Source organism: Lepidochelys kempii, chromosome 2 (genome assembly GCF_965140285.1).
Source record: "Lepidochelys kempii isolate rLepKem1 chromosome 2, rLepKem1.hap1, whole genome shotgun sequence".
NCBI lineage: Eukaryota > Metazoa > Chordata > Testudines > Cheloniidae > Lepidochelys > Lepidochelys kempii.
Genome location: NC_136381.1, coordinates 257,016,447 through 257,035,842, shown reverse-complemented (window position 1 = coordinate 257,035,842; position 19,396 = coordinate 257,016,447). Strand labels below are relative to the sequence as shown.

Sequence of the window (19,396 nt, the reverse complement as noted above, 5' to 3'; positions counted from 1 at the left end):
TTCAAAGTTATAAAGCAAAGCTTACATATTTTCTTAAAGCACGGAATGCAGACATTGAGAGTGAGATTAATGCATGTAGCAACTTACAAACATTTCATAGACTCTAAACGCTACATTCGTTCTTGTCAAGGTTCCTCCCCCACTCTGAACTCTAGGGTACAGATGTGGGGACCTGCATGAAAAACCTCCTAAGCTTATCTTTACCAGCTTAGGTCAAAACTTCCCCAAGGTACAAAATATTACCCCCGTTATCCTTGGAATGGCCGCTACCACCACCAAACTAATACTGGTTACTGGGGAAGAGCTGTTTGGACGCGTCCTTCCCCCCAAAATACTTCCCAAAACCTTGCACCCCACTTCCTGGACAAGGTTTGGTAAAAAGCCTCACCAATTTGCCTAGGTGACTACAGACCCAGACCCTTGGATCTTAAGAACAATGAACAATCCTCCCAACACTTGCACCCCCCCCTTTCCTGGGAAATGTTGGATAAAAAGCCTCACCAATTTGCATAGGTGACCACAAACCCAAACCCTTGGATCTGAGAACAATGAAAAAGCATTCAGTGTTTTACAAGAAGACTTTTAATAAAAAATAGAAGTAAATAGAAATAAAGAAATCCCCCCTGTAAAATCAGGATGGTATATATCTTACAGGGTAATTAGATTCAAAAACATAGAGAACCCCTCTAGGCAAAACCTTAAGTTACAAAAAAGATACACAGACAGAAATAGTTATTCTATTCAGCACAATTCTTTTCTCAGCCATTTAAAGAAATCATAATCTAACACATACCTAGCTAGATTACTTACTAAAAGTTCTAAGACTCCATTCCTGTTCTGTCCCCGGCCAAGACGACTACAGACAGACCCTTTGTTACTCTCCCTCCTCCCAGCTTTTGAAAGTATCTTGTCTCCTCATTGGTCATTTTGGTCAGGTGCCAGCGAGGTTACCTTTAGCTTCTTAACCCTTTACAGGTGAGAGGAGCTTTCCCCTGGCCAGGAGGGATTTCAAAGGGGTTTACCCTTCCCTTTATATTTATGACAGTTCTTATAAGCCTAATACCTATTATGAGCAAAACTAATACACAGGTGAATTGTTCTGGACTCCAGCTATCAGTTTTCTCAGTTCTGAGCTAATGCCTGCAGCCTGGGCAAGAATTAGCATCTGGCCTGCCAGATTCACATCTCTAGAAAGGAGAGAAAAAGTATCTTGCTACAGTACTTGCTTAATTTTGGATTTAGCTCTTTAGTAATGAACAGGAAAGTGTGTATCACGTGCTTTGGATTTAAAAGACAAAACTAATAAGCTGTTGGAGAACAATGAGCATAAACTCAATGGCAGTTTGAGTAAGGACTGAAAACTGAGTCAAGCCTTCAGGAATTGGCCATGCATTCCCGATAAACAGTGCTGGCTTGAGGCCTAACCTGCACAGGAAACTATATAGGACACCCATTTCGTAGGGATGCCTCCAGCCCAGTGACCACTTCCTCCCGCCCCACTTTGAACACCAATATGGCTGTGGCTCCAGCCCCTTTACAGGTTTCTCCTTTCCTTGCCGCAGCACAGCTCTAGCCCATAAGCAGAGGTGGTGGCCAGAAGGGCACCAGAATTATAGGTGCTGACTGTGATTTAAAAAAACAAACAAAAAAACCCACCCTAAACATTTATGTTGATCTCTGCTGCATGTTTTTAACTGATGACAATAAGGGAAAAGTGTTCTTTTTTCATTTAACCAATTGGCTGCTGCTGAGCATCAGACTAGAAAACACCTGCTGTGCTGCTGAATGTACCAGATACGTGCCCATTGTCTTCACTTTTAAAACAGGACCACAACACCGTGGCAGATGTGATGGTGGAGGACTGTCAGTGAAAGGGTTCTATCAAGTTACATCAAAGCTGCTGTATTATTAATGTAGTCATGTTATGGGCATTCTCACTTTTCTTACTGAAATTGTAACTTGCTAATTTTGTAAAAATGCTTATAAACCTGGAGTCTGGTGTTTCCTTATCAAAATAGGATACAAATGTAGAGGGGCCACATCAGCTTGGAATCTAGAAAATTATCTCCTTCTTACCTCACTCCCTAGCCTCCTCCCGCTCTCCACCCCCAAAAAAATGAAAACAAGTTTCAGCTTCTACACCTGTCCCTGAATCTTCTCCCAATTTTTGTGGTTTTACAATGACATTTTCCTATTTTTTTTCAGAATTTTTTTCTCTCTCCCTTGTGTTGGTGTGAAAGATCCACACAAACAACAGGGGAAATTGTCTGCTAAGGGAAACTGTGAAACTGACTAGACACAAAGTGCTGTCAAATGCACACGGTAAACAAACTGGACAGCAAAAGATAAAAGTAGCCTTCTGCTCTGTTTGTTTTCATGTATAGTAATCTCACAGGCTACTTGTACCAACAGTAAGAAAACGGGTTTTCTGAGCAGTGTGGTTTTTCCGTCAGTGGTGTTCTTTTCAAGTGTCAAGGTCAGACTGCTTAACATTTTTTTCCTTTCGCATGACATGTACTGTATGTTCAGCTCACGGGCTGTAGTCTACACTATCATATTAACAATGCAAGTACATTTGCATCATATCTGTACTGATATTGCCAAAAAGGCTAGTGAATGGAAAGAAAAGTCGGCCTCTAAAGCTACTTCAGGATATAAAAAGAAGGCACCTTTGGCAACTGCATCCTAGTAACTGTTGCTATAGAAACTTTAGCTACCTTTATTCTCACTGTGACCTTGATTTTTTCTTAGCAGGCTACTTATAAATAACATATATATATAGAGAGAGAACGAGGCATATTTCTATAAAACTTTGTAACTCTTTTGCTCTCATCTTAGTCTTAGTCTATAAATAAAAGGAATTTAGAATGGAAATCCTCTTAAAACATTTTAAAGTTATAAAATGAATCCTAATCCTGTTTTAAAGTATCTTTATAAAGGTATTTGTTGTGTTGCTCTGTTTCACTGAGGCAATCTATACCAACACATAAAACTCCATCTGCAACCTGTTTTTTTTCATAGTTACCAAGCATACAAAAGTGGCATTTTAATGATGAGCTTTACTTCCAGACATATTAACAGCACTTTTGTACAGTGTATCACAGTGATGCTACAGTCTGATGCCCCTCAACTGAAATACTAATCCTTTGCACTTACATATCCTCCATCCAATGATTTCACAGTACTTCACAAATGTTAAGACACTCACCACACTCCTCTGAAGAAGGGAAGTAAATGTGCCCCATCCTGATGAATGAGGCAGTGCATTTATGTCGTTTTATGTACATTGCTTTACACTGCCCCATGCTGCATTTCTCACCTGGACCGTGGCAGTGTGAGAGAGGTGAATAACTTGCATGATCACAAATGACAATGTAACACAGCCCCAACGGTGTGGGAAACTGTTGAATTGAAAGGGAGGATATACAGAAAGCAACAATGGCAGTTGCCTTTATTCTGCTGCTGACAACTATAACAGCGAGAGCTCTGGTTTGCCTGAAATTCATAAGCCTCCATTTACTATTGTTGTTGTTAATTGTGTATTATTGTGGCTTCCAAAGGCTCCATTCAGGATTAAGGCCCCACTGTGCTTGGCGCAGTACAGGCATACAGAAGAGAAATCCCTTCGCCTGAAGGGTTTACTACCCAAAAACACAGACAGACAAAGAGGTAGAGGTTAGGGATGCAGGTTGCAAGTAAATGAACTTGGTGAAGATTGGACTCAGCTTTGTTATTTACCTGGGGGAAGGGGTGGGGAGGAAACGGGGAAAGCAATAGCTACAGCTCATTGGCTGCTTAACTGTGGTCCTCAGGCTGGGTCTCCTGGGTGTCTTGGCCGAGGTGAATCTTAAGGAGAATAGGGTAGTGGCTGCTGGTATTTTATCAGGGGCTATTTGCCATGCCTGGGAGAAAATCTGGAGGTGTCTGAGGGCTTAGTTATGCAAAGTGCTGAGCATGCTGGCCCCAAACCAACAAAGTGTGTGCTTAACTTTAAGCGTGAGTCGTTCCACTGAAGTCAATGGGGCTGCTTGTGCTTAAAATGAAATACGCTTCAATACTTCGCTGGATTGGGGCTGGTGTGTTCAGCATCTAAGAGAAGTGAGCCCAGTTGGCATCTTAAAATGCCATTAAAGAAGACGTCATTTTGTAAAGAACTGGATGCATTCTTTTAACTGTCGAACCTCATGATCCCATTATGCAGTAATTTAATAAGCAACACTAATAAACTTATTACAATCCCTCGTAGTGGATAGCATATTTTAAATGAACTTACCTAAGTTATGATGTAAATAACATACTCTTCATCTACTTTGTGTTGGTTAAAATCATATTGGAATGTGACAAGTGTGTTTGTGGCAGGAGAGCTCCTCACTTCAGTGTAAAAAACACACAAGAAAGTATGCATACAATCTTGTGAAAAATGTTATAGCTTACAGGGCGCACACTTTAGTACCCCACTCTTAGGGCTAGATTGTATATTTGAAATGCCTCACTTGTGAGTGGATCATTGCATCAAGGACTCTGGGTCTAAAAGCATGAGCCAGTACTACCTGAGCTAAAGTAGCTAGCTCTTCTTGGTCCAGGGCTCATCAACCGCAGCGAGTTGGTGTGGGTTACACATTTACAATCTACCCTAGTTAAGGGGCAGTGCATTCCCATCCTGCCCAAGCAACAGCACAGGATCTTCCCCCTTGCTACAAAGGCGTAGCAGTCTGCTACTGGCCCACACCAATAGCAGATTACAACCTCCCTTTGCTGGTTTGTGCACTATGGGATGGAGCCAAGAGTGCCCACTCCCCACCCACCACCTTGAGAGGGCAGCTGTGGGCGCACAATGTTTGTTTACTTCTGCATGCCTGAAGTCAAGGCCTAGGGAGAACATACAGGGGTAAAGGGGGTTCCTACTCCCATTTGCACAGGTGCATAGGTTTGGCCACGATCTGGCTCTCAGGGTATAGGATTTATGTGTCTGAATTGAAAGCCAGTGGTTTTGGTTTTTTAGTTTGTTTTGTGGTTGCAAGTCAATGAGCATGCAAAAGTCAGTGGACAATCTGAGCCTACATCAATCCCCTCTGTGTGATATCTAGACTTTAGCTCATTGCCTAAGTTGCCAGTGCCTCTCGGGAGCACACCCTCTTATTTCACATCAATTATTGTTGCTGAGCTAATTTAGTAAGTCCAGCAATACTCCCTTATACTCCCTATTTGGCTTCAAGCCTAAACAAGCCTTGGAAGTCCAGTGGTCCCCTCTACCTACTAGACTCAGGCTTTTACCCCCACTGTGTTGCTAAGGGGGTATTTCTCATTCTATTAAAATTTACCAATTAAAATTTATTTCAGTGATTTCAGCTATAAATATCTCCTCTCATTTTCAGAATCTTTCAGCTTATTGTTATGCCAGTCCACAACTTTTATAGGAGCTGTGAAGATTCCTTATCACAGTTTTGTTTTAATTTAAATAGTCCAGTTTGTACTTATCTATTTGGCTCCAACTTTTGCTGTCTGTTTATAAACCATTGTATGTAATAGATGGAGTTGGACTTTTGCTACCTAGGACAATTGAGAGTACAGACCTCTGCACAGCCCCTCTTATGTTTAGAGACTTCGGGGGGTGACAACATTAACAGCTGTGAGTTGCTACCTCCTGGTACCATATGGCTATCACTGTGTATATTTTCAGGCTCTGAAATGCTGTGATCCAACACACAGTAGTTCACCAATCTTCTTTCACTATAGAGCCCAAGTAGTTCATTACAGCATGGATCAGCAGGTTACTGTGTTTGTCCAGATTAAAGACTTGAGCCAGAGCATTTTGTAATTATGTTCCTTAGCTATTACTACCTAGACTGCCCAATCTGTGTCATTATTTAAAAAGAGGCTTAGTCTTAGGTCCTTTAATTTTCTGTACTGGTGCCAGCAAACTATGGTGATTATGGCCTGATGGATGGATGGGTAGATTGGTGCTTTTAACTGTTCTTAATCGATGACACTGTAATTGCATTGTGATTAATTGTACAGCACCCTGTGAAGGATGTTATATTAATGTAGCTTCTTGTGGTTGCCAGTCTGAGTGAAATCCTGTCAGACGCTTTCTCCTGGAGCTGTAGAGCCTAAAGAGTCTGCTACAAAATCCAAAGGGGAAGACTTTAACATCCTAAGTAAAATCCTGAGATTCCTTTAAAAAAAAAAAAAGCACCTCAGAGGGAATAGGGATGGTTCCCAAAGAATAATCGTAAATGGGAGCCCTTCCAGCTAAATGGGAGCCCTTCCAGTCCTTGCCTACAGACAGCCCCGCAACCTGAAGCAAATACTCACCAACAACCACATACCACACAACAGAACCACTAACCCAGGAACTTATCCTTGCAACAAAGCCCGTTGCCAATTGTGCCCACATATCTATTCAGGGGACACCATCACAGGGCCTAATAACATCAGCCACACTATCAGAGGCTCGTTCACCTGCACATCCACCAATGTGATATATGCCATCATGTGCCAGCAATGCCCCTCTGCCATGTACATTGGTCAAACTGGACAGTCTCTACGTAAAAGAATAAATGGACACAAATCAGATGTCAAGAATTATAACATTCATAAACCAGTCAGAGAACACTTCAATCTCTCTGGTCACGCAATCACAGACATGAAGGTTGCTATCTTAAAACAAAAAAACTTCAAATCCAGACTCCAGCGAGAAACTGCTGAATTGGAATTCATTTGCAAATTGGATACTATTAATTTACGCTTAAATAGAGACTGGGAGTGGCTAAGTCATTATGCAAGGTAGCCTATTTCCTCTTGTTTTTTCCTACCCCCCCCCTCCAGATGTTCTGGTTTAACTTGGATTTAAACTTGGAGAGTGGTCAGTTTGGATGAGCTATTACCAGCAGGAGAGTGAGTTTGTGTGTGTATGGGGGTGGGGGGGATGTGAGAAAACCTGGATTTGTGCTGGAAATGGCCCACCTTAATTATCATGCACATTGTAGGGAGAATGGTCACTTTGGATGAGCTATTACCAGCAGGATAGTGAGTTTGTGTGTGTGGTTTTTGGGAGAGGGGTGAGGGGGTGAGAGAACCTGGATTTGTGCAGGAAATGGCCCACCTTGATTATCATGCACATTGTGTAAAGAGTTGTCACTTTGGATGGGCTATCACCAGCAGGAGAGTGAATTTGTGTGGGGGGGTGGAGGGTGAGAAAACCTGGATTTGTGCTGGAAATGGCCCAACCTGATGATCACTTTAGATAAGCTATTACCAGCAGCACAGTGGGGTGGGAGGAGGTATTGTTTCATATTCTCTGTGTATATATAAAGTCTGCTGCAGTTTCCACGGTATGCATCCGATGAAGTGAGCTGTAGCTCACGAAAGCTTATGCTCAAATAAATTGGTTAGTCTCTAAGGTGCCACAAGTACTCCTTTTCTTCTTCCAGCTAACAAATCCCTTATGGCTTCTTCATAGGACACAGCCACTTCTAAAATTTTTCTTTTCCATGCAGTGTTTCTAAATTGTATGCACAGCCTATGGATCACCACTCTTTGTGGGGGAGTTTTTCTACAGTAAGCTCACTGGGAATTTCAGGTGCTTGCAAGTGTAACCTATATTAGGAAAGTATAGGTCTTTGTGTCCTTTTGGTGTAAGAGGATGAAAGGCTATTACAGATATTGGTTAATAGAGTTCTTTAGTTCAAGTGATAGAGGCTCATGCTTTTAGTACAGAAGTCCCTCAAGTTCGAACACTGCTGAGTCCCTGGTAGCGTACTTTGTACATGTACTCCATGGTCATACAAGATTCTTTCTTATTAGCAATCTATGATATACCTGTCAGGTCATCTTATGTTAGTGGGAAGACTGCCAGATTGCAGGGAGTTGTAAGCATAAGTAAACATACACAAATTAGTGTTGTATTACAAACAGAAGATATTAGACCAGGTTTCTGTCGCTCCCTTCAGCACTAGGAAGGGTTACCGCACCATTCCTAGTGCTTTTCAAAAGAGAAAACAGACAGCCTTTTCATGTACATATGAGTAGCTGGTCCAATTTCCTTACACTCAAAAAGAAGTCACCCTAGGCAGTGATGGTGGCAGTGAATCTGAGGGGGACCTTCTAGTGGCAGTGCAGTCCAATCTCATGGTGCTATGAGGCTTATCTGAGATTTGGTGTGAGTGGTCAACAACTCAATATTTTCCTCTTTTTTAGCCACAGCCCTTCACCTATTCATAACAGTGATTGAAGAGGGTCTCCAGAGGGAAAGCATTCCAGAAATCCTTTATCTGTGCTGTATTTGGAGACAAAGGTCTTGCTAACTTGCATTCAATGGCAAAACTTCCATTGACTTCATTTGGAGCAAGGCTAATGAAACATGATATCCTTCAAGCCACATACAGCTCTCTTCAGATGTTTCAGCAACACCTGCTCTCTTCAGGTGATTAAAATAAACAAGAGCACAGTGAAACAACCCAGTGGGATCACTTGGGATTGTTTTTCAGTGAAGAACTGAGGAAAACCTTTCTGTGCTTGGACCAAAAAAAAAAAAAAATCTCAAGCGAAGTTTAGTCAGTTTTTCTTAAAAAAAGGAATGAGCCTTACAAAAACTTCTCATGGCCTGCCTGGCCATGCTGCCTCAAAGTAGGCAAAATGAATGTTTCTTTAGAGTCAAGAAGATTGGTTCCTCAAATCACTGGAAAAATATCCTAAGCATACCATGGACACTGTTAGGTGTCTGCAGTATCAGGTGAAAGACAAAAATCTAATTAATATCTAGCACCTGGTGACAATACGTGCCATCCTGTTGGGATAGGGGACTTACTTGGAAGTTCATGTTGCACAGGGGAAATGGTCAGACCACAAATTCAGAGTAAACACATAGATTTTAGAAAAGAGAACAGCTTGATTTTTATTCCTTTTCCTCTTCACCAAGCCTGTAATGATAAAATCAAAGTAATACAGGAGTTGTGGCTCTCAACAAAGTGAACCAAAGTAGGAAAGCTCAAGAAGGAGATTCTTTTCTTAGACTGGGAGCAAAAGAATTGAAAATGTCTCTGCTTTTTTCATGTAGCATAGTCAATATGGACTAGATCTTCAGAGGGTGTAAATCAGCAGGGCTCCACTGAAGCACACAAAATCAGATTATATTTTCATTTGCACAGTTAATAAAATGTAAACTATAGGATGGAGGGTTTCTACCTTCATCTAAAGTCCCATGCAGTGATAGATATGGATGCATCTTGCAAAGCTTCAATATTTCTTTCTTTCTTTCTTTCAAAGCAGATTTATTTAAAACCTTGCACTTGACTAATGATCTTAGATTAAGCTTCTGAAAGTGTTGTTGAATTCATAATATTGGTGTCTGGCACTGGAAAACTTCAAAACCACTGAAAATGCACTGAAGAATTATCTCAACCCCAAGATCACATTGCTACCTTGTAGTATAAAGATATGATCTATACCATATACATAGCTGTTCTGTTCAGGAAACAGTACTGTGACACTTCTCCCGCACCACCCCCGTCTCACCACATGACTGACTTTGAATCTATTCTAATTTTGGCTTGAATTCAAAGATTTACTTTGATTTGCTTATTATTAATTATTATTTTATTTTATTTTTATTTATTACTGCTTTTTGGTTTGGTGTCTATTTCTATTTTGTTTTGCTAAACATTGTGCTAAAAAGCAATTGTGCCTGAAACACCCTATTGTGTAATGGAGTGAGAGGGTTCTTATTATTCTGTCACAAGACATGTCATACTTGTTGGATGTGTTTGCCACTCCACATGACTGGTGTAGAAGTGTTTTACAGGATCAGCTGACGGGATATTTCTGATTAATAGCCCTGACTATAGACAAGTTAGAGAAATTTGATTCTTCTTTTTCACAAGTAGAGGTTCAAATTCACCATCCCCAATGTGCAGCATGTTGCTCTGTTCAAAATCACTGCTTGGAAATTATTCTTTGTCATTAAAATGCCTTCACAAAGCCACATTGTTGTAGCCATTTCTAACCATGTCAGCCAGAGCTTTTACAGAGCTCTAAGACCCTTACTAGGCTCTTACCTATCCAGTGCATAAGCAGATAGCTGCTGGAACAACTGTGTAAAAAAAGGCATGCACGTTCTGCTGAGTTCCTCTTTTCCTGCCTGTTAGATGGATCTGGTACCCTTACCAAATTGCTATTGACATGGTTGCTTTAGTAACTGGTAGAGTTAGTTGTAATTAATATACTTTGTTTCTGTGTATGGCATCGTGTTTTAGGGGAAAAAAATTGTAAGGAGTCGTGAAATGTAATGAGAGAATGTTTTGCTTGCGGCATGCCATGTAATAAGGGAATTTGCAAGATGCACAGACTAGAAGCTTTCCTGAGAGAAGCAGAAAAGTCATTGCAGCAGTTTAGGTAAGGATTTTCTTGGTGTGGATGTGAAATCCCAGGCTCCTCTGGTGAGTGTACTGAAGGGCTGGGCGCTTTGATTAAAGGTTCACTGGTCCCAGAGAGAGAGTAGAAGGTCAGGCTGAAGGGTTGACAGCTCAGGTCACATAAGAATATTGAGCCAGATCCTTCGCTATCATAAATCCGCACAGATCCAGTGGTTTCAATGGAGCTTTGTCACTTTACACCAGTTGAGGATCTGTTCCAGCATCTCAGCAGTTCTTGAGATAATTGTAAGGGGTAAGGGAAGCCTTATTTATTGTTATAGTTAGTGACCTGGTTATCAATCCTCAATTCACCTTTTTAGGGTGGATCTTCTCTGCGTACTGTAAGCATTCAACCTTAAATGTAATATGTAACCTGAACTTTCACATGAGATGGAACAGCTCGCCTGTATGTTTCTATGGCTGTGACTTTCAACTGAAAGCAGCCAGTGTCATCTGTAGGAAAATCAGTTCCTCCATCTTGAAGCCTCCTGTAATTAGCTTTATTTTCTATTATTATTTGTAGCACGTGTCCAACGGGATATAGATGCCTAAAGGCTGGTGAAAATCCTGATCATGGCTATACAAGCTTTGATACTTTTGGCTGGGCCTTTCTCTCTTTGTTCCGCCTGATGACACAGGATTACTGGGAGCGTCTGTATCAACAGGTATCAGATATTCTCGTTAAACCATGAAATAAATCAGTCATCCACTTACAATGATATATTGGTCTGTCTACATAGCGAGTTAGTGTGTGGCAAGTCAGGGTGTGAATCAATAGCAGACTAGCTTGATGCGCCCTATCTCGCTGTGTGAAACAGGAGCATGTTGAACTGTGCTACAGAACTTTTAGTGCGCAAGGGCTACACAGCAAATTAGTGAGTGGCAAGCTAGTGTGCTGTTGATTCATTCCCTGGCTTGCTATGCACTGACTCACTGTGTAGACAAGTCCAAAGTCAGTAACTGAAGTTAGGAGAAAACTGATGGTGGTTAGACACAGAATGAATGACTATCCTGTGTACATCCTAGTCAGGAGCCATCAGTTGCTGCAATGAATTTTTAGGAGATGATTATGTCAGTGGATGGCTAAGGAGGGCTGGTAAATGGGAGAAAGAAACTCTCGTTGGGTAACTTGTTTGAATCTGAAAGATGTCACCATGTAATGACTGTTTGGTGGCTGGTGTAAAAGGAGTTGGTGATCCCAGTCCCGCTCAAAGGAGAATGGTTTCCACCTTACAAAAACCATCACTTCCCTTGGCATGCTTCTTGACAGTTGCAGCAGTGACCAAGAATTAAATAAAAAGAAAAGGAGGACTTGTGGCACCTTAGAGACTAACCAATTTATTTGAACAAATTTGTTCAAATAAATTGGTTAGTCTCTAAGGTGCCACAAGTCCTCCTTTTCTGTTTGGGAATACAGACTAAGACGGCTGCTACTCTGAAACCAAGAATTAAATGGAGAAGGAGACTAAATTGTACCCACACACCTAGAAGTATTCTCCCCAGAGCAAATTTTCCATCAAGGAGGCCCTGAGGTTCATGTGCAAAAATTGTCTGAGAAATAACTTGTACCTTTCATGCACAGTTGTAGTAACTGTGTGTGCAAGTGAACAGGTCAACTAAATATTCATTCTTGCATGCATTTGCTGTAATTGAATGTGCAAGTCTCAGGAACTGCATGCAGAAATTAGGCACAAAATTGCATGCACATGGTTGTGTGTGCAAATGGGCTTCTGCCCACTGAAAATTTGGTTCTCCATGTCAAGACTGAAGCACTTTGGTATGGAAATCAGGGAAGGCTGTACTGCCATAGACCATGCTATACAGTTCTTCAAATAAACTGAGGACTCCAGTTTCCTGTGCCACCATCTACACAATTTATTTTTATCTCATGAAAACTGGTAACGCATTGAAATAGAAGCAAATTTAATAACTGTAATTCATTTAATGGGTGCAAAATTGCAGGTACAGATTTGGAAGGTTCAAGTTGCGACTGTAAATAGGAAGGCTGAACAATTAGCATTTAGTGATAATCTGTACCTTATTCCCTGATAACCAGAAACTTCTACGCTTAAACTCTATACTGTTTTCTTTTTATTTTAACATCATCTTAATAAAATTATTAAATGCACCACTGTCTGAGGGCAAGTTCTATATTAGCACACACAATTTATAGTCAGGTGGCAAGTTTCTGAAGGTCTGTATTCAAAGGAAATCAGTGTGCTGACATTTTAGGTGAAGAATGCTTTCTCCGCAATTGCTTATAAATTTATCTGTTATCAAACAAACTCAGACACAATAATCATGAGAAAAACACTCATTTTAAAAATACATCTTGCTGCATGACACAATGATCACCTGATTAAATTATGGCAATTTCATGATGAGAGTGTAACTTCCTATGATGTGATTATTTTTATATTGAACAGGTTTCTGTTCAGGCTGTTAGCAAAAATCTAATTTAATTAAAAGTAAATATAAGTCTTTTAAAACATTGTGGAAACCTTAAACTTAAGTATGCATTGGACTCTTTATTTTTGTGGTTGCAGACTCTGAGATCTGCTGGGAAGATCTACATGCTCTTTTTTATGCTGGTCATCTTTCTGGGCTCATTTTATCTGATCAACTTGATTCTGGCTGTAGTGGCCATGGCTTATGAAGAGCAGAACCAAGCCACTATTGCTGAAACAGAGGCAAAGGAAAGGAAGTTTCGAGAAGCCATGGAAATATTAAAGAAAGAGCAGGAGGTCTGTAAACTATTCTTTGGTTAGTCTTAGCCTGAGCATGCAATACAGCAACACTAAGTCTTTATTCTAAACATATAAGACCAATGAAATAAGGGCTCTATTGAAAATGAGTTGCTGGTTATTGTCTTATTCAGAGGGATTACAATCTTTTCTAGAACAAATATAATGGTAATGTTGTGACCAGTAAGGGCTTTCCTACACCCAAAAGCTGTACTGCTTTGCTTCTACCAGTGTAGTTAAAATGGTGCAACTTCCCCACACCCTCCACCTGCCCGACAACATCTACACAGTGATATTGGTATGGTATATAAGGCATTTTTATACTGGTCTATCTATGTCCATACTAGCGATTGTACCAGTACATCTACTTTGGTAAACATCATGCCCCTAACTGCAGTAGTTACATGGGAACAAAACCTGTGTGTAGAACTGGACTAAAGTAGCCACATTTCTCTTCTGTACATGTTAACCAACATTCTTTTCTCATTTGCTTTATTAATCTTACAGTTTCAAACCACTATTAATATCCTATTGTTTGACAAATGAGAGAATATGTAGAGTCACCTGTTTAAAATATTTAAAATTTTGGGCCTATACAGGGGGTTCTTGGACTTAACGACGCCCGACTTACATCAGACGCCACTTACGATGCTTTTCAATTGACTGCCCGTTTCACCCTTATGACGCTTGTTTCGCCTTTACGATGCTCGGTTTGCATAAAGTTCGCTTGAAATCACTTCCTGGTTGCGATATACTGGTATGGAGCTGGAAGGGGTCACTTCTGATTGGCTTTGAGGCAGCAGGATAGCTTGTTGTCGCGTAGGGTTGCTACTTGTTTTTGATTGGCTCACAGCCCTGGGCTCAGCCAATCAGAAAGCTTGAAATGTGATTTTCTGAGGCTCAGCATGTGTGCCGTTCTCCCTGGCTTTCTGAGCCTGTGTTGCCAGCATTCTGAACAGCATATGTGAGTTTGTCCATAGGCTCCAACTTTTCCCAGCGCTGGTGGATGCTCAACCCCGCCCCTCGCCCTTGGCCCCACCCTGACTCCACCCCCACCCCGCCTCCTCCCGCCCCTGCCCTGCCTCCATTCCAACCCCTTCCCCAAAGTCCCTGCCCCAACTCCACCCCCTCCCTGCCCCTATTGGACTCCTTCCCCAAATCCCTGCCCTGGCCCCACCTCTTCCCCCAGCGTGCCGCGTTCCCCCTCCTCCCCTTCCCTCCCAGCGCTTGCTGCCCCAAAACAGCTGTTTTGTGGCGGCAAGCACTGGGAGCTAGGGGAAGAAGCGAGGATGCAGCGTGCTCAGGGGAGGAGGCGGAGGGGAGCTGGGGTGGGAGGGCGGGGAGCTGCCAATGGGTGCAGAGCACCCACTAATTTCAAATTTCTATCGGCTCCTATGAGTTTATATGTTTATTTGAATGCTGTTTACAAAATACAGTGCACAGTAAATACATTGATGTTGCAACATTAGATATCTATAATTCATTTAGTACAAAAATCTCGGTTATTGTGGTGAAAATAGCATATCAAGCTTTGGTTCAGGATCCAATCCCACCTTCATACCATTGATTCCTATGGGAAAAGTGGTTTCGACCTATAACGTTTCAATTTACAACGCATTGCGAGGAATGAATTGTGTCGTAAGTCCAAGGACTCCCTGTACAGATAAAATCTTATGTTACAGACACTTAAACAGGCACTTCCTGAGATTAAACTTTCCACACCATGAAATGGAACTTGATTTAACTTGGGCTCCTGGTCACATCTACTCCCCACTCCCCAACTCGTTCCCTGCTCCACTCATTCCCAGCACCACTCTCCTTGCCCAATCAGCCCCTGTCTCCACTCAGAGCCTCATCCAATCTCAGTCTCCCCCCACACCCACTGGCTCCCAGTCCTCCCTTCATTTCGCTCCCCAGCTCCCAGGCCCAGTCTCCTTGTCCAGCTAGTCTCAGTCTTCATCCCCTGGCTTCCAGTTCTAGTCTCTGGCCCCTGACTCCCATTGTCCAGATCCATGCAGACCCAGTCTCTCCCATTCCTCCCCACCTGCTAGCCTTCCCCCAACCAAACTTTGTCTCTACTCTCCTACCCCACAGGTCTGTCTGTCTTTATTTTTTCCTCTGCATTTGAATCAGGCAGCTTCCTCCTCCACACTGCTTATGCCCAGCAGAGGGATCACTGAGAACACAGGAGAGACAGGCTCCCTGCTCTCAGTTCTGGTGTCTCACCCTAGCCCACCATAACCCAGAGCTGCAAATGCAGGGAAAATCCTGCTCATCCCCCAGGCTGGAACAGGCCCAGTGCAGACAAATTCTTTAGGGATTTGAATTGCTGAGCTCTAGCAAGTGTCTACTGAGCATGTGAAAACTGTGATTTTTTTCAAAGGCTTATAACTTATCCAAATTCAGGCAGATTTTCACAGAACAGCAAAAGGCACATCTCTGATGCAAAGGATGGCCCCTTCTCAAATTTCAAATCCGCCCTTCAAAGCATAGGGACACTAGAGCTTCTTAAAGGAAAGGTCACCAGAATTACTTATCATGGGCAAAACAATGTATTTTTTTTCTTAGCGTCATTCTCAGAAACAGCTTCATCATTTTGGCTGAAACTTTCTAAAAACAAAATTCAGCCTGAGGGAAGCATGTAAAATTTCAGCCCAAACAGTTAAAATTTGGCAAAGTTACAAGCAACTGAAAAAAAGTATACTGGGAAGAGTAGGGCAACCTTAATAGCACCATTTTTGGAGGTAAAGAAAATGTTATGGCAAGCAGAAAGGAGAATTTAAACTGTTCAGAATGGCACTTACGCTACATGATACAAAGAGAACGCAGCTCTAATTGAAAGGCCTGCTTGGGGCTGATCAGTCATCTTATACAATTGGTCCAACACATTCCTAAGGCTGAAGCTAAGTCCAAAAGAGTCATTGAGTCTTTGAGAGGGAAAACACCTCAACATACCAATTAAATCAGTTGACTCAAATAGGCAAGGTGGGGAAGGTAATATCTTTTATTGGACCAACTTCTGTTGGTTAAAGAGACAAGCTTTCAAGCTACACAGAACACTTCTTTAGAAACACAATGTATCTGAGAACAATGCCCCAGAAAAGCGTCTGAAACCTCCCTCTTCTCCGCTCTAAGCAGTTTGTTCATGGAAGATGTATCCCAAAAGAGTTAAGTTTTGCTGTTGTGTTGTAATCTGTTTGATGGAGGATAATAGAGCTGCCTCCACTCCTTAAAATACATGACTGATTCTTTTTACAGCTGTTAACTTGCTGCATTACTTTGACTGATGTCTGTGGGAGTGGGGGGATATTCTGTTTCTTATGGGTGATTGCTTGTTTGAGTCTGGTGGCTTACAGAAAATAACAATGAAGATTCATTAGGTTCCAATATATCTGGGAAACTGTAGCATTGTTCAGTGATTATCTGATACCTTCTGTATTTTGGCAAGGAACCTGCATATGAGGGTCATGCTTAGTAGATAATCAATGGGTGTGGCTCTTTCCAATTGGTTGGCACCCCCAAAATTAATCTTATTTGTTTTGCTCAAGTCTGATTTTTACCAAGTTTCCATTAGCCTCTTTGGAGGTGCAAAACTCCCTGTTCTTGCCTGAGAGAATCCCCAACTCTCATCAAATGCTTCATTATGGGACTGCAGCTTCTTTTCTAATATTTTGATTTTTCTTTCCTGGCTTTCCACTGACTTTTCAAGACCATTGATTTGTGCTGGTAGGCTTTTTTGAATTGAGCTGCAGCTGGGTTTCTAGCAGCTCTCCTGTTATCAGAATTTTTGTGCAGTGATTCCATAAGATAGCTGACGTGGAGAACATGAAGCAGAAGCATGTGGAGTTGAAAAGTCTGTCTTATCTTCTTTTACAACCGTCGTTTGCATTTGTCGCCTCAGATCCCTGATCAGAGCTGGTGCTGTCACTGCTTGGGATAAGATTTCATTTCTAAAAATGTGTCAGCCGAAGTACCTAGCGTTATTAGTATCATCCTGTGAAGAATACAGAGATCTTGCAATGCACAGCCCAATGGCAGCCAGCTGGGCTCCACTCCTATTCAACCTTTTTGATTAAAGGGGCACTGGGCCTAAAATTCCACTGGCCTAGTTTATTCTGAATGGAAGGCATACATATGACTCACATTGTGCTGTCTGTCCACACTGGAACACTAGTTGTTAAAATATATAAGAATCTCGCTCTTGAGTACTTCCGGAAACAACATTATTTTATGGAAACTTAGTATCCTGAATGTGTTGCTGGTGAGTCATCAAGTGGATAAGTGGAGATGTTAGATTATTGCAGTGGTAAAATGACGGAGCTGATAGAATTTTTTTAAGACCATGGTAAGTCAAATGGGGTATTCTTATAGTTAGTTAAATATTGTAACCTATCCCTTTTTATTAATTCTAACCTTCACCGTGAGCTGACACTTATCAATGAAAACTAATTGCCAAAAAGAATAATCATTATTACTTACTGACATCCTAAACTTGCAAATGGTATATTTGCTATGTTCATTTTTTTAGGCACTGGCTGCTAGAGGAATTGATTCAATGTCACTTAGCTCATTTGAAATGTCACCTTTAGCATCCAAAAATGCCAAAGAGAGAAGAAATAGGAGAATGAAAAAGAAGTCCTTGGGGGTAGAAGATTATGGGGAAGACCAAAAGGTTCCCAAATCTGAGTATGATGGTGGTCAGCGAAGAATGGTAAGTCATTATCTGAAATGTCAATGACAATTTACTTCACTCCGTACCTTGGTGAATAATCAGGGCTCTGAATGGTAGTACTGTAATTAAAAACAAAACAAAAAACAAACCCTTTAATAGTAAACAAGGATCAAACACTGAGCATCGTGACTAGCTTGCAGAAATTCTATATGTTATAATTGTGGAGAGAAACTTATCTACTCAAATTTCAAAGTCATCTTTTTAAATGCCCACTGAAGCATTTTTGTCACTTTTGTTATTGTTTGTTTTTTAAAACATTTAAAAATATCCCCAGTCTCATTTATTTTCATGATAACATGTTTATTGTAAATTGGTTATGGCATAACCCAACAAAAGCCATGTCTAGTTATGGCAACCATTTCCCTACTAATGGGCTAGTGCCTTTTTTGCTTTTTAATGATGTACAGTGGACACTTGAAAAGTTTTCTTTGCTTTTTAATCTTTTGCCAATCACCTTTCAGTACAAGTTTTCTGGAATTGTTTTCACTTTATACTGTAGGGGAAAAAAAGAATATGGGTAAGCCTATTGTTAAAGTTATTTTGTTAATATAATTGATATGTGTGAATGTGAATCTGCTGATATTGGAGATACTGATGACAGTTTCAGATATTAACATTTGTCTGTGCTTAATAGGGGGCAAAGTTTAAAGCAGTTTATTTGTTGTTTTTGAATAGCCATGTAATGGGCTAAGTCTTTCAATACTTTATTGTCAGTAAATTTAGGGACATTTGGCAACCATAAAAAGTGCATAGAAAATGTGAAAGTGATGTAAGTAAATGTGACAAATGAATGACTCCCCAACTCACAACATTTATACATGACACATTAGGGTTTTTTATCCTGAGAGGTTTTCTTGATATTGTTTAATTAGTTGAGTGGGTTGCATTACTAATTATACCATTGTTAATGCTAGAATTGCTGTTTTGATTCATTCTGAGTGGGTTTCAAGATACCAAATACCAGAATGAACCGGAGCTGCATACTTGTCAATATGTTTCTTAGGTTATATTTCTTGTTTCATTTTTCACCCCTGGATGTCATATGTATGAGGAACATGGAAGTAACATTTCAAGGCTTATAGTAAATCATCTTTGTAAGGCTGTGTGTGTAATGGTTTGAGGGAATAAGTCTGAATCATCATCATTCAAATGAAATCTGAGTTGCTGTAAGCACACTGCCATCGAGAATCAGTTTCAATGACTGTATTGTGGAAACCCAGATATGGATTTTTGACCTTTTAGTAAATGGTCTCAGTCAAAATGAGGGGTCTTTCTATACAGTGGGCCTGAATTTTTATAATTCTTACTTACACCAGTGTAAATCAGGAATAATTCCACTGGAGTCAATGGTGTATATCTTGTGTGAGATCAGAATCAGGCCCAGAAAGTTTGACTGAGATGGTAGATACTGAAAAATTTTGATCCCTATTAATAAAGATTTGGACCATGAAAAAAGTTCAGATGGAAGTAATAAGTACACAGGCCACAAAGGTTAAAAAAAACAACCT

General features: G+C 40.9%; 1 protein-coding gene across 3 annotated transcripts in view; it reads left to right on the top strand.

Moving 5' to 3' along the window:
- The window catches only part of LOC140907820 (sodium channel protein type 5 subunit alpha), a 268,854-nt gene that overhangs the window by 72,150 nt on the left and 177,308 nt on the right, over positions 1 to 19,396 (top strand). For all 3 annotated transcript variants that reach the window (XM_073334664.2, XM_073334662.2, XM_073334665.2), the window contains exons 8-10: positions 10,936 to 11,077; positions 12,959 to 13,156; positions 17,685 to 17,867. In XM_073334664.2, coding sequence (XP_073190765.2) covers positions 10,936 to 11,077; positions 12,959 to 13,156; positions 17,685 to 17,867 — 523 coding nt within the window. The remainder of the gene's footprint in view (positions 1 to 10,935; positions 11,078 to 12,958; positions 13,157 to 17,684; positions 17,868 to 19,396) is intronic.